At 41.2% G+C, this 16,408-nt stretch overlaps 1 protein-coding gene across 4 annotated transcripts in view; it reads right to left on the reverse strand.

Annotated features, from left to right (window-relative positions):
- Positions 1-1,584: 1,584 nt before the first annotated feature.
- The window catches only part of LOC135474948 (protein broad-minded-like), a 40,718-nt gene continuing 25,894 nt past the window's right edge, over positions 1,585-16,408 (reverse strand). For 3 of the 4 annotated variants that reach the window (XM_064754648.1, XM_064754649.1, XM_064754647.1), the window contains 13 exons: positions 16,201-16,311; positions 14,743-14,778; positions 13,923-14,034; positions 12,561-12,657; positions 12,259-12,288; positions 10,044-10,175; positions 9,132-9,212; positions 8,339-8,408; positions 7,735-7,856; positions 7,364-7,518; positions 4,383-4,523; positions 1,961-2,149; positions 1,585-1,719 (listed from right to left, as the gene is read on the reverse strand). In XM_064754648.1, coding sequence (XP_064610718.1) covers positions 1,606-1,719; positions 1,961-2,149; positions 4,383-4,523; positions 7,364-7,518; positions 7,735-7,856; positions 8,339-8,408; positions 9,132-9,212; positions 10,044-10,175; positions 12,259-12,288; positions 12,561-12,657; positions 13,923-14,034; positions 14,743-14,778; positions 16,201-16,311 — 1,390 coding nt within the window. In that variant the 3' untranslated portion in view covers positions 1,585-1,605. The remainder of the gene's footprint in view (positions 1,720-1,960; positions 2,150-4,382; positions 4,524-7,363; positions 7,519-7,734; positions 7,857-8,338; positions 8,409-9,131; positions 9,213-10,043; positions 10,176-12,258; positions 12,289-12,560; positions 12,658-13,922; positions 14,035-14,742; positions 14,779-16,200; positions 16,312-16,408) is intronic. The other variant, XM_064754650.1, reaches the window with a different exon arrangement.

Here is a 16,408-nt window from a genome sequence, read left to right on the forward strand (position 1 = left end):
AGTTCTATTGATCCTAAGACAGGTGTTTTGTGGTTAATTTAGGTGGGACGGTGACATCCCAGATTCTGAGAGTTCTATTGATCCTAAGACAGGTGTTTTGTGGTTAATTTAGGTGGGACGGTGACATCCCAGATTCTGAGAGTTCTATTGATCTTAAAACAGGTGTTTTGTGGTTAATTTAGGTGGGACGGTGACATCCCAGATTCTGAGAGTTATACTGATCTTAAGACAGGTGTTTTGTGGTTAATTTAGGTGGGACGGTGACATCCCAGATTCTGAGAGTTCTATTGATCTTAAGACAGGTGTTTTGTGGTTAATTTAGGTGGGACGGTGACATTCCAGATTCTTAGAGTTCCATTGATCTTAAGACAGGTGTTTTGTGGTTAATTTAGGTGGGACGGTGACATCCCAGATTCTGAGAGTTATACTGATCTTAAGACAGGTTAATGGTTAATTTAGGTTATGTGAAACATACATGTAAGGATAATCACTGCCATCTCACCAAAGACACTAGGGTCAATGTTACCTTAGGATGGACCAATACTAAAACACAACTCAGAGAAAATTGCTGTAAAAATTAAAGCACCACTCATAAAAAAAATAGTATGATAACAGAACAAAAGTATAAATGCGGATGGATTCCTGTCATATTTCTACATACTGAGAACACACAATTCTATCACACTGAGAACACATGGCACTAAGAAAATACAACAGTGTTACTGTAACACTGTGGTCCATTCTTTTCTTGCAAGGCACATCTTTGAACAAAGCTTATCATGTGAACTGTCAATAAACAGGTGAAATCAGCCTCACATAATATCAACACATTATTGTAAAGTACAACACCTTCATTGTACGCCTAGGGCACAAACCAGAGGCCGCATGAAATCCACTATATCGTTTGTCATACATTGCCTCCCAAGGTGGCAAAATATGATACACTGCTCTCAAATACGCAGTAGCTGTCTTCAATCAACTTGTGATCTTTAAACTTTTAATCTTTTACACACAAGGTGTCACCATATCAATCCCAATCCTTACTGGATGGCAAAATCATTTCACAGTGATTGTTTAGAACAACTTTATCTGCATGTTTGTTAAATTATAGCAAAATATAACACCTGTGACAAAATGGCCATTCAGATGGATGAACATCTTTGTGTTTGTTTGCACAAACAGGATGAGGTACAACTGCATGTCTATCTTAGTATGGGACAACTGTTCTGTACCTGTACATCAGTTTCAGAAAAGACACACAAGGTCAGGTGCACGTAACTATGGCAACATAATGGGGAACTTTGCCTATCCAAAACATGTCCGGTTCTCTCTTGTGCTGGCTGTACATGTACCTCACGCTTCTAATAGAACTGTGTGCGTAAAGCAATGACTTAGTTCACAAGCACTGCAGCGTAACAGAAAACGATGTGTTTTACATGGCTTGGGCCAGGCTTGTGTTGGCAGGAAGTGTGTAGCGATCACGCTCATACCTAGGATCTATGTCATCTTGAGGGTAATTACACAGGTGTATGGGGCGACCCTATTAAGACACAAGAAACCACACCTTCATCATCATTGCTCTATAACCTGTTTCTCGTGACATTCTCACGGTTTAGAAAAGTTCAGCATGTCACTCAGGATGATGGTACGAAATTTCTCTTCGAGAGTTTTCATGTAGGGTAAGTGATGACCCAATCGAAAGCCACGGATAGGCTCCTCCTGCAATGAATAAATACAATGTTTGTACCACACAAGACAGGAGTATACAAAATCTGTATCTTGATAAGTAAGTTGATAACTCAGAAGTTAGGAATTAGAGAACTATCGACCACTTTACTATTGTCACCAAGGCCCTAAGAACACTAAAAGTTTTAGAATTTCTTGTACAAGAACGGTTCTGAACCAAAGTCTTAAGTGACCGTGGAGACACATGTAAGAAGGCCTTCGGAGTCAAGCGTACCTTGAGGAATATAACAAGATCCTGGTCCTGCATGTGTCTGCTGATGTCACTCTGTAGATGGCGGAGAATTGCCACGCACACATACACCTGATAGTCCACGCCCATCACCATGATAACACACAGGTAATGACAGATATCTACCCAGTCCAGGTAGTTCCAGAAACACTGGCGCAACCAATGACAGCATATCTGCGAAGAACGGACACAATGAAATAATATATGTACATATACATGCATTAATAGACACACTGCATGAGAACAACTGGACTACTTCTCTGTTAGTGAAAAGAAGTAAAAATCAGTTGATGTCATAACTTTATATGGCTTAATTTATTGCAGTTTAGATTTGCTGAAAAAAAAATGAAATTATGAGATAAAGCATCATGAGTTTTCATGTAACACAAGCTCCTAATCCACTCATCAAATACCATAGTGCTGCCTAACAGTAATACCATTCCAAAGAAACCAAGTATATACCTACATGTACCCAAAGAAAGCACATACAAGCTGATTAATTAACAGTACCTTGTAAAGCCAACTGCAGAGTGAGGAGGTTAGTATAGCTGTTATGGTATGGCCAGACCAGATACAATGTATTTTCCTAACAACATGGTCTATGGCTACCTGGCATCATAACTGGATTTACTGCTTCATATTACTGTACCTGTGCTGGAGTATAGCCTGACAGCTTGGTCTACGGCTACCTGACATCGTAACTGGATTTACTGCTTCATATTACTGTACCTGTTCATATTACTGTACCTGTGCTGGAGTATAGCCTTACAGCTAGGTCTAAGGCTACCTGACATCATAACTGGATTTACCGGTTCATATTACTGTACCTGTGTTGGAGTATAGCCTGACAGCTTGGTCTATGGCTACCTGACATCATAACTGGATTTACTGCTTCATATTACTGTACCTGTGTTGGAGTATGCCCTGACAGCTTGGTCTACGGCTACCTGACATCGTAACTGGATTTACCGGTTCATATTACTATACCTGTGCTGGAGTATAGCCTGACAGCTTGGTCTATGGCTACCTGACATCGTAACTGGATTTACTGCTTCATATTACTGTACCTGTGTTGGAGTATAGCCTGACATCTTGGTCTATGGCTACCTGACATCTTGGTCTATGGCTACCTGGCATCATAACTGGATTTACCGGTTCATATTACTATACCTGTGCTGGAGTATAGCCTTACAGCTAGGTCTAAGGCTACCTGACATCGTAACTGGATTTACTGCTTCATATTACTGTACCTGTGTTGGAGTATAGCCTGACAGCTTGGTCTATGGCTACCTGACATCGTAACTGGATTTACCGGTTCATATTACTATACCTGTGCTGGAGTATAGCCTGACAGCTTGGTCTATGGCTACCTGGCATCATAACTGGATTTACTGCTTCATATTACTGTACCTGTGCTAGAGTATGCCCTGACAGCTTGGTCTACGGCTACCTGATATCGTAACTGGATTTACCGGTTCATATTACTGTACCTGTGTTGGAGTATAGCCTGACAGCTTGGTCTACGGCTACCTGACATCGTAACTGGATTTACTGCTTCATATTACTGTACCTGTGTTGGAGTATAGCCTTACAGCTTGGTCTACGGCTACCTGACATCGTAACTGGATTTACCGGTTCATATTACTATACCTGTGCTGGAGTATAGCCTGACAGCTTGGTCTATGGCTACCTGACATCTTGGTCTATGGCTACCTGACATCTTGGTCTATGGCTACCTGACATCGTAACTGGATTTACCGGTTCATATTACTGTACCTGAGCTGGAGTATAGCCTGACATCTTGATCTATAGCTACTTGGCATTTTGGTCTATGGCTACCTGACATTTTGGTCTGTGGCTACCTGACATCTTGGTCTATGGCTACCTGGCATCTTGGTCTGTGGTTACCTGACATCTTGGTCTATGGCTACCTGACATCTTGGTCTATGGCTACCTGACATCTTGGTCTATGGCTACCTGACATCGTAACTGGATTTACCGGTTCATATTACTGTACCTGAGCTGGAGTATAGCCTGACATCTTGATCTATAGCTACTTGGCATTTTGGTCTATGGCTACCTGACATTTTGGTCTGTGGCTACCTGACATCTTGGTCTATGGCTACCTGGCATCTTGGTCTGTGGCTACCTGACATCTTGGTCTATGGCTACCTGACACCATAACTGGATTTACTGCTTCATATTACTGTACCTGAGCTGGAGTATAGCCTGACATCTTGATCTATAGCTACTTGGCATTTTGGTCTATGGCTACCTGACATTTTGGTCTGTGGCTACCTGACATCTTGGTCTATGGCTACCTGGCATCTTGGTCTGTGGCTACCTGACATCTTGGTCTATGGCTACCTGACACCATAACTGGATTTACTGCTTCATATTACTGTACCTGAGCTGGAGTATAGCCTGACATCTTGAATGCTGACGCTATGAGAGGCAATTCTGTGTGTAGGACCAATTCTATGTTATGCCCAGTGCTAGAGAAAACTGGGGGAATGCCACTTAACATCAGCTCAGGGGCAACATGCACCTACAATGAGAAGAAAATACATGTATATTCTAACGGAATGCCACCTAACATCTTCATCAGTTCAGGGGACAATAGGCACTTTCAACGAGAAGACAACAAAGACAATACATGTACATTCCAGGGGAATGCCACTTAACATCAGCTCAGGGGACAACAGAGACAATTCATGTACATTCTAGGGGAATGCCACTTAACATCAGCTCAGGGGACAACGGAGACAATTCATGTACATTCTAGGGGAATACCACTTAACATCAGCTCAGGGGACAACAGAGACAATACATGTACATTCTAGGGGAATGCCACTAAACATCAGCTCAGGGGACAACAGAGACAATTCATGTACATTCTAGGGGAATGCCACTTAACATCAGCTCAGGGGACAACAGAGACAATACATGTACATTATAGGGGAATGCCACTAAACATCAGCTCAGGGGACAACAGAGAAAATACAGGTACATTCTAGGGGAATGCCACTAAACATCAGCCCAGGGGACAACAGAGACAATTCATGCACATTCTAGGGGAATACCACTAAACATCAGCTCAGGGGACAACAGAGACAATACATGTACAATCTAGGGGAAAGCCACTAAACATCAGCTCAGGGGACAACAGAGACAATACATGTACATTCTAGGGGAATGCCACTAAACATCAGCTCAGGGGACAACAGAGACAATACATGTACATTCTAGGGGAATGCCACTAAACATCAGCTCAGGGGACAACAGAAACAATACATGTACATTCTAGGGGAATGCCACTAAACATCAGCTCAGGGGACAACAGAGACAATACATGTACATTCTAGGGGAATGCCACTTAACATCAGCTCAGGGGCAACATGCACCTACAATGAGAAGAAAATATATGTATATTCTAACGGAATGCCACCTAACATCTTCATCAGTTCAGGGGACAATAGGCACTTTCAACGAGAAGACAACAAAGACAATACATGTACACTCTAGGGGAATGCCACTTAACATCAGCTCAGGGGACAACAGAGACAATTCATGTACATTCTAGGGGAATGCCACTAAACATCAGCTCAGGGAACAACAGAGACAATACATGTACATTCTAGGGGAATACCACTTCACATCCGTTCAAGGGACACTATGCACCTACAACAAGAAGACAATACACCTACATGTACATTCTAGGGGAATACAACATCAGTTCAGGTGACAATATGCACCTACAACAAGAAGACAATACATCAACATGTACATTCTAGGGGAATACAACAACAGTTCAGGCGACAATAAGCACCTACAACAAGAAGACAATAAATTTACATGCACATTCTAGGGGAATACAACAACAGTTCAGGTGACAATATGCACCTACAACAAGAAGACAATACATTTACATGCACATTCTAGGGGATACAACATCAGTTCAGGTGACAATATGCACCTACAACAAGAAGACAATACATTTACATGCACATTCTAGGGGAATACAACATCAGTTCAGGTGACAATATGCACCTACAACAGAGACAATACCAAGCTGACCAATCACTGCCTATGATATGGATGGTTTCAACATTCTGTTGAAGTCCTTGGAAAAGCACACCCACTGACCAGTGTCATAGGCTCCTAGTACTACTAGATGTGGAAAGCTTTGTGGCGATATGCATATCCAAGGAAAATGAAATCCACAAAAGACATAAATTTTGACAGACCATAAATCTGGCAAAATCTCCAGACAAGGAATTAAATAGGCTTCTTTAGGTGAATGTGTGCAGAAGCAACTGTAACCTTAAATGAAAGCTGTGTTTATCAAAGAAGACAGAGTGAATTTTTCTTTGTGAACAAAACACCAAAATGTTGACAAACCTTGTAAATTAGCCAGAGAGACCTGGACAATTGGCTTTCTTGTTCCTCTACACATGTGGGTAGGTAAGCATATGCACAAAAATTGTAGCCCTAGCTTTTTGCAGATAATATGATTACAAGAGAAAACTAAGTGAAATTTTCTACAAAGGTCATAACCCTGGTCAAAATAGACACCTGCAAATGATTGGGCTCATAAGCCACTCAAGGACCTGCAGGAATGCTTTCTAGAGACCATTTATTTATAACAGCTAAGTTCAATTCTATGTCTACAAAATAGGTAAATTTAGCAAAAATCTAGTCCATGAATCTGGTAAATATAGTCAAAGGGATCAGAAAGTCAATAAACTCATAGCCCGTTAAAAGTTGACACAAGTCATGCTTAGCGGCTTTCTACAGGAGATCAAAAAGTTTTTAAAAAACCTTCAATCAAAGTATGTAAACACTAGGGAACAAAAAGAACCACTTTAACCTTCAATTTATGTATGAAAGCTCATTATACAGCAGATAAAAAAAAATTAACCTAACACGTCAACATTTCGCCACGCCCAAACATCCCCCACAGCCATCCCCCACCCACCCACCCCGTCTCACAATCTCACAATACCTCAACTTGCATGATGAGCTAAAACGATTGATGATATCAAGAATGCAGAAGAGAATTACAGGTAAACAAAAATAGCAAGCCCCTGAAAAAAAATTATTACATGGTGATGACAAAGATAAACAAGAAACAGATTTATCTTCAGCTGTGGGGGAGAACATGCCCATTACTTCACATTACACTGAGGAATACATCACTTCTATATTGAGGGTATATTTCGTTACATAAACCCAGCTGGAAAAGTCGCCCAGGGCTAAAAGAAAATCAGTGTGCTTTGCCAGCTTGAAAGAGAACTTGCAGCATCATGTGTATGCTACATCATCTTCCCATAAAACTTGCTAGACCTAATTTTTAGAAACATTTGACAGAACACATTTAATACATACAGAAGCATGAAGCCGGCAGCTCCACAGAAATCCAGACGATGCCAAAGTGGAGAACTTCTGCAGAAACTTCCAGGATCGTTCCAGACTTCCGTTAAAGATTAGGAATACCGTGGCAACGAACCAATCAAAGCCTTGGTAAGTTCTGGTGAGATAGCCTGAGGGCACTGTTAAGGTAGAATTCTGCTTCTATTTTGAAAAATGGTATTAATTTATACATTTGCCTTCTTCGGTTCCCAGGGATGTTTCTGATCTGCATAGCTTTTTCACGCAAACAATTCACACACAAAAATGAGTGGATCTACAGAGAAAATCCACACGAAGAAAAGGACCAAATGTAACAGCTATTTGTTATATTATTCTGATAAGGATACGAAGTGAACTGCCTGTTTCCTTCTGCTGCTGATGTAGATAAGAACCCGTGAGCTTGAGCAGTTGAGTCAGACTGCTGGTAGCGTCAGAGTTAGAGCTGAGCAACTTCAGGTGGGTCCCGTACCTGCCAGTACAGAAGTATGAAAGTTATCTTATTAATCTTAAAAATTCTTTTTTGGGTTTAACCCACCAAATCAGAAAAACAGGGTCAGGTGTTTTAGCTAATAAAACAGATGTACATATACGTATGCTTGTGAAGGCACCCTTGAGCATCCAGCCTTAATCTGGTTGATGTACATATACGTATGCTTGTGAAGGCACCCTTGAGCATCCAGTCTTAACCTGGCTGAGGTACACATATATATATGCTTGTGAAGGCACCCTTGAGCATCCAGCCTTAACCTGGCTGAGGTACATATACATATGCTTGTGAAGGCACCCTTGAGCATCCAGTCAACCTGGCTGAGGTACATGTACATATGCTTGTGAAGGCACCTTTGAGCATCCAGCCTTAACATGGCTGATGTACATACAGGCTAGCTAATAAAGAAGTTTACACACCATGCTGAACTACAACTAAATATGCTGAGCACAATGCAAACTCACCGTATTGCGAGGGTGATCCCCAGCTGCTGCAATGATGTTAGCTTGTAGGACCTCACAGCTTTTTCACTTGCTGTTGGGAAATTACAGTGAAAACATCATTAGTGCCATTTCTCTATGCGCACACCATAAGGACAGTGCTCCTAAAGTACAGAGATTTATAAATCTTTATAGTTTTGGCAGAAATCCTGCAGTATTTAGCATTAGACAGTTTTCTGAATCTGCCCTAGAATATGCAGTTTTATTACATGGGTGTGGTACCAATCTGTGTTAATATGAACAAATCAACACGTTTCACACACTTAAACTCAATCCAGTCTGAAACAGTGATATCTTTGTGTCTTTCTTTGTCTGAGATATTCATCTGAGATATTTGTCTGAGATTTCAATATCTTTAAAATCTATTTTAATCATAACTCCACACAGCCTTGTTTTAAGGTCCGTGCCAGTGTTAAAACACTAAGTGCTGGATTACACAGGAACCAGGCTCGACACCAGACATGACCCTCCACCTAGTCACAGTACACTATCACATGGTCAGATATATCCTCAGCATCAGCTCAGATGGAAAGTTCATCAGTGACTTGCCAAAAGCTGGTGGTTTACCACATTCACTCCATTCTCTTCCGCTCATAATTCTTCAGCATGTCAAAAAATAAAAATCCATCTGTCAATCAAGCAAGTGACAAATTGTCAATTTTAAGTTTTATGCATGGCCTGACTCAAGTTAGAACCAGAGCTTACAAGATGTTTTGCACCACAAAGAAAACACACTCTGAACCTGTGGTTACCTTACCTGAGACTTCAACCTGGCGGAATATAGCATCCTTTGTGTTGGACAGAGCCACAACACTCTGCTCCATTAGGTATTGCACGGCTGCAAGAAACAAATCATGCGTATGTATTACAGGAATATTTGTACAAGACTGTGGTAAGTAAAACACAGTATAGGGTGTAGCCATACATCCCAGCAAACCAGTAAATGTATAGGCTACTCCATACTGGGCAAGGCACAGTATGAGGCTTTTAATACAGTATGTGTAGTATGTGGTAAGGTGTTAAGTTCTCCAAAGACATGGTCAAGGCTTGAAATTAGTATGAGCCTACTGGCCAGAGGGCAGTGGAATTTGGGTCAGGCCAGTAGGCTTAAACAAACAGTGGTCAGACAGGCCAGTATAACAAGCAGTTTTAACAGTACAAATGCGTGTACATACCTGTGCATGTACACCTACACCTTAGTACAAGACGTGTGTAGGGGTACCAGGCAACAGGAGGGCAGGAAGGGGTCGATAATGGGCCACTACCCTGCTTCTCCTACTGGTTAGGATAGTTGCAGGGCCTACACTATTGGTTGTGTTGTTGCTTTTGTATATATGAATGTATATAGGTTTACTTTTCAAACTGCACAATGCATTATCTAGTTTTATATATACTGATGTATCTTTAGACTAAGCTCTAAAGTACATGTGTCCTACATGTATATATTTCTTTTCTCTGTGAAGGCCTTGGGGAAGAACAGCTTCATTGTAAACTGACTGAACTGCCTTAGATACATAAAGATATTATTATTATTATTATTATTATAAACATAATCACAAACAAGTGTTTGCAGTAACAAGATGTAGGACAATTACCTTGTTGAAACCAAACAGAATCACGAATCTAAACCTGCAGTGATTAACCTGAGCTACAGAGAGATAATACTCACTGTTGCCTTTAGTGAGGTCTGGTTTGGAGGAGAGAACAGTTAACATGGCTGCTCTGCATTTGTCTAGCCACTGATCAGAATTCTTCTCAGGTTTCTTCTTATTCTCTGCTAACAGCTTGCTTAAATCATTGTCTGGAAAATGAAACAAATTGTCCTGGTCAAATAATTGGGGCCGACTTATTTAAACATTTATTTTATATCAGCCTTCATACATACATGTAAATGCCACTTCAGGTGTAGCTTGTAACTATATAACTATATAGTACAGTTTATTGATGAGATTCCTTCAATTCTACATGTACAGTTGGAATACTGCTCAACATGGAATACTGCCCAATAGGAATACTGCTCAACATGGAATACTGTCCAACATGGAATACTGCTAAACATGGAATACTGTCCAACATAGAATATTGCTCAACATGGAACACTGCTCAACATGGAATACTGCTCAACATGGAATACTGCCCAACATGGGATACTGCTCAACATGGAATACTGCTCAACATATCATACTGCTCAACATGGGATACTGCCCAACACGGAATACTGCTCAAGCTTACAATCTTTCAGTATGGTATCATCATACCTTCCAAATCCACCTCAAATCAATGGGCCTGCATCTAATCTTACAGGCCAGGTACAAACACTTCAGGGGTCTAATCTGACAGGCCAGCTACAAATACTTCAGGGATCTAATCTGACAGGCCAGCTACAAACACTTCAGGGGATCTAATCTGACAGGCCAGCTACAAACACTTACAGAATCTAATGTGACAGGCCAGCTACAAAAACTTGAGGGATCTGATCTGACAGGCCAGCTACAAACACTTCAGGGATCTAATCTGACAGGCCAGCTACAAACACTTCAGGGATCTAATATGACAGGCCAGGTACAAACACTTCAGAGATCTAATCTGACAGGGCAGCTACAAACACTTCAGGGATCTAATCTGACAAGCCAGCTACAAATACTTCAGGGATCTAATCTGACAGGGCAGCTACAAATACTTCAGGGATCTAATCTGACAGGCCAGCTACAAACACTTCAGGGATCTAATCTGACAGGCCAGCTGCAAACACTTCATGGATCTAATCTGACAGGACAGCTACAAATACTTCAGGGATCTAATCGGACAGGGCAGCTGCAAACACTTCAGGGATCTAATCTGACAGGCCAGGTAACAAACACTTCAGGGATCTAATCTGACAGACCAGCTACAAACACTTCAGGGATCTAATCTGACAGGCCAGGTAACAAACACTTCAGGGATCTAATCTGACAGGCCAGCTGCAAACACTTCAGGGATCTGATCTGACAGGCCAGCTGCAAACACTTCAGGGGATCTAATCTGACAGGCCAGGTAACAAACACTTCCGGGATCTAATCTGACAGGCCAGCTGCAAACACTTCAGGGATCTGATCTGACAGGCCAGGTAACAAACACTTCAGGGATCTAATCTGACAGGCAAGCTGCAAACACTTCAGGGATCTGATCTGACAGGCCAGCTGCAAACAGGGATCATTCACATTTAGGTGAGTTAGTAAAACATTGGTTAAATCAGCCTCTCAATGTGCTATAACAAGAAAATGGATTCTTTAACCAACAACCCCCTCCCCCCTCACCACCTACACACTTGTATCTTTAACACATATGACGTTCTCCAAAAATGATGACACTCTTCAAAATTAATAAAACTTTCTCTAAAACATAACCTGGGGAGTGAAGTACAGGTTCAAACCCGGCCTTGGACAGGGAATTAGTAGATTCCCCCGTTCTTACTGACTGTGAGACCTTTGTCTTTGAAGCAGTCTGTTTATACATTGTAACCTCTGTTGAAGACCACTCCCACTAATATGGTGTGCATATCTATACCTAACACATGGAAAAATGCCTCAGTAACTTGCCAAAAGTCACTTGTGGTTTCTTCCATCCATACAACTCACTGCCATCTTATAACTGAAAAATTCTTGAGTATGATGCAACAATTAAATAATGAATAAATAAATAAACATAATGTGACACATCAAGATGAGATTCGAAAAATAATACACCCAAAGTGCTGATTTCATCTTGCTTATTTAACACTTTTTTATGCAGATTGTGAAAAATGTTAGTAAAAACAGAATGTGATTTGGGACAGGTGACCAAGGGGCAGTCAAACTTGTGACCATGTGCTGTGAAATTTGAATATTACCCCAACAATTACCAACCTTTAGGTAAGAACACGTTAGAGGAGGTTGCTGCCAATGGAAACAAACCATGTTCTTGACTTGCTGACATAATGCAATTTCTGAGATAAAATGTTACATGCAAACATACAAAAAGATGGGTTTAAGCTTATATCATGAAAGTAGAATACAGAAGGAACAATTCCATATTCTTCAACTTAAAGAAAACTGTAACAAAAGGATACTGTATCAATGCTGCAAGCTTTATTTTTTATTTTAATGCTACTATGTGGAAACAGCATAATGCTATGAAAAGACTATAAGACTATACAGCAACAACTCACCCTGTTTCATGGCTGACCTGCCTGTCAAGTTTGGGGTATACTCCCGGGGCACTGGGTACGAGGTAAACAAAGGGTATGGGTACAGCTCTCCTTTACCCTGAAATAATGACTAACATGTTAGAGGTCATTCAGAATATTAGCAACAAATGTCAACAGCACACCTGTGATATCACACCTGTACACTATTAAGAACAAGCACAGCCTCAGTCAAACCATCAATCAGGTAACACTTCACTAAGAGTTGTCAGCAGCACACCTGTGATATCATACCTGAACACTATTAAGAAAAAGCACAGGTTCAATCAAACCATTGATCAAAACACTTCACTAAGAGCAGTCAGTAGCACACCTGTGATATCACACCTAAACACTATGAGAAACAAGCACCAGCTCACTCAGACCATCAATCGGGTAACACTTCACTAAGAGCTGTCAACAGCACACCTGTGAGGAAGAAGCACCAGCTCACTCAGGCCATCAATCAGCTAACACTTCACTAAGAGCTGTCAGCAGCACACCTGTGAGGACCAAGCGCTGACTGACTCAGACCATCAATCAGGTAACACTCCACTAAGAGCTGTCAGCAGCACACCTGTGAAGAACAAGCTCTGGCTCACACAGACCATCAATCAGGTAACACTTCACTAAGAACTGTCAGCATCACACCTGTGAGAAACAAGCACCAGCTCACTCAGACCATCATTCAGGTAACACTTCACTAAGAGCTGTCAACAGCACACCTGTGAGAAACAAGCACCAGCTCACTCAGACCATCAATCAAGTAACACTTCACTAAGAGCTGTCAGCAGCACACCTGTGAGGACCAAGCACTGACTGACTCAGACCATCAATCAGGTAACACTCCACTAAGAGCTGTCAGCAGCACACCTGTGAGGACCAAGCACTGACTGACTCAGACCGTCAATCAGGTAACACTCCACTAAGAGCTGTCAGCAGCACACCTATGAGGAGCTAGACCTGGCTCACTCAGACCATCAATCAGGTAACACTTCACTAAAAGCTGTCAGCAGCACACCTGTGAGAAACAAGCACCAGCTCACTCAGACCATCAATCAGGTAACACTTCACTAAGAGCTGTCAGCAGCACACCTGTGAGAAACAAGCACCAGCTCACTCAGACCATCAATCAGGTAACACTCCACTAAGAGCTGTCAGCAGCACACCTGTGAGAAACAAGCACCAGCTCACTCAGACCATCAATCAGGTAACACTCCACTAAGAGCTGTCAGCAGCACACCTGTGAGGAACAAGCTTTGGCTCGCACAGACCATCAATCAGGTAACATTTCACTAAGAGCTGCAGCAGCACACCCATGATATGATACCTGTACACTGCACATACCTGTGATAGACAACGTGGAGGGAGAACTCGTTCACTAGGCCCACCAATCAAGTAAGACTTTATCAAGATGTAGTTTCTCTCCACAGTCAGCATGTCTATTATGATGTCGTTCCTGAAATACATACGGGTAATGGAAAACTTCTTCCATAACAATGTTATTTGTAACAAGCACTTTATCATTTACTGTATTATGGCAAACTGGATAACGAATATCATTTACTGTATTACAGCAAACTGGATAACGAATATCATTTACTGTATTACAGCAAACTGGATAACCAATATCATTTATTGTATTACAGCAAACTGGATAACGAATATCATTTACTGTATTACAGCAAACTGGATAACGAATATCATTTACTGTATTACAGCAAACTGGATAATGAATATCATTTACTGTATTACAGCAAACTGGATAACCAATATCATTTATTGTATTACAGCAAACTGGATAATGAATATCATTTATTGCATAGCGGCAAATTGGACAATGGATAATAAATATTATTTATTGTATTACAGCAAATTGGGCAGCGAATATGATTTACTGTATTACAGCAAATCGGATAAAGCATACATGATGTCAAAGTGTTAAAACAAGTAACTTGAGGTGGTAACTGAATACACGGATGTACATAATGAATATATATAGATCTAATTTTAAAGTATGACATAGATTTCAATCTACAACCTTGACAGAAAAGAATGTGTATGAGTGAATATTTCCAGTTCACCTCAGATGCTTTTTAACTTTTGACATGAGTAGGAACGGCTGTCAATCGGGCATTTACAGCTACATACAGCAGTGTTTACGTACCGGTCTTTAGATGGTCTGCCATCACCTGTAACAAGCCTGGAAAATGTAACAAGTTTTGCACTAAATCTTAAGGAATGGTGAAGCCGGACCTCGAGCCATTGTTACGTCAAGAATGGATTGAGTGTAAAGTCTGCCCCATTACAAAGTATCAGTTTCTATGGTAACGTAGTACTGTCTTTAGTGTGACAAACATCATGATGAGCTTGGAAAAAACATATTTTTACTGGCAGTGTTTGGCTTTCATCCTATTAATGAGAGCCAAACACTGCCATTCTGCCTCACTGTTGTACCCCACTGGAATAGCATGCTGGAGACCTCAGACACACATACAAAATCACAGTACGCTGACACCTGGCTGACCAGTACTTAAGGTAAAGTCTTGTGCAAGGTGTCAAGTCTCCAGTTTGCCATTTCTTTAACCAGGTATATCTCTTATAAAGGCAAATGTTCTCACCAATAGGCTACCAGTATCATCTAGCTGAAAACCTTGGTATAAGTGTACAAATCAGCATGGACTGGCATCACAATGTTGAACCAATTAGCTGTCCTGTAGCGGTCTAAGACATCAATAGATGTGCACTTAGTGTAATGTTTGATTTGACAGACATCACAATATCTAAAAAGATGTGCATTATTTATCTACTTATTTATCTGATTGGTGTTCTACTCCGTACTCAAGAATATTTCATGTAAATGACAGTAGCCAGCATTGTGGTGGGAGGAAACTGGGCAGAGCCGTGAGGAAACTGGGCAGAGCCGTGAGGAAACTGGGCAGAGCCTAGAGGAAATTGATGATCATTCATAGGTTGCTGGAAGACCTTCCCTCATACATACGGAGGGAAAGACAGCATGAGCTGGACTTGAACTCACAGCACTTGCATTGGTGAGAGGCTCCAGGGACAATGAATTGTGCTAGGACACTAACACTAGGCCAGTGAGGCCTCTCTGACAACTGTTAGTGTGCAAGAATCAAATTTTACCTGAACAGATTGTCCTCTTTTTGCTTTCCCTTTACCTGGTTCACTGCCCATGATTTACCCACGAACATCCGCAGGTTGCTGGCAGAGCACCCTACATACCACCGAGACCATATGAGCAGTAAGTGTATCAGTTAATTGACCGAAATCACAATGTTAAAATTGATAGACATTACAGGAATGAATATTATACTGCTACACGTAGTTGTTGGTCTGTTTTAAATCTTTACCATTTTCCATGTCTTTACAGACTTCACCAAGAGAATGAATTGGTTGTTTGTGTGCTGAAAGTTAAGCCATTAATCTATGCTAAACTTTGTTTGGTTACGCTCCCCAGCCAGTCTTCCTTCATTTCTGTACACCAGTTAAATGGCTGTGTACATTTTATCTGGAGGAAGTTTTTGGGTATATATAAAAGTGACAATGAATAACATGGATAATCAACTTGAACGGGCTGGTTCATGTCATCTGCAGGACAAACCTTGGCTGTGGAGTATTCTCCCCTTGGCTGACTAGCAGCGCCTCCTGGTAGTGATACTGACTCTGCAGTAGGAGCTGTGTGTCCAGACACGAGATCATCACACTAAGGATCCTGTACAACATAGTGTTTTACACTCAAATCAAATGACATACACAATGTAGACCATTTGTATTCATTTGATTTGTGTTCAGTTTCCTAACTCCTCATA

Source organism: Liolophura sinensis, chromosome 9, assembly GCF_032854445.1.
Source record: "Liolophura sinensis isolate JHLJ2023 chromosome 9, CUHK_Ljap_v2, whole genome shotgun sequence".
Taxonomy (NCBI): Eukaryota; Metazoa; Mollusca; class Polyplacophora; order Chitonida; family Chitonidae; genus Liolophura; species Liolophura sinensis.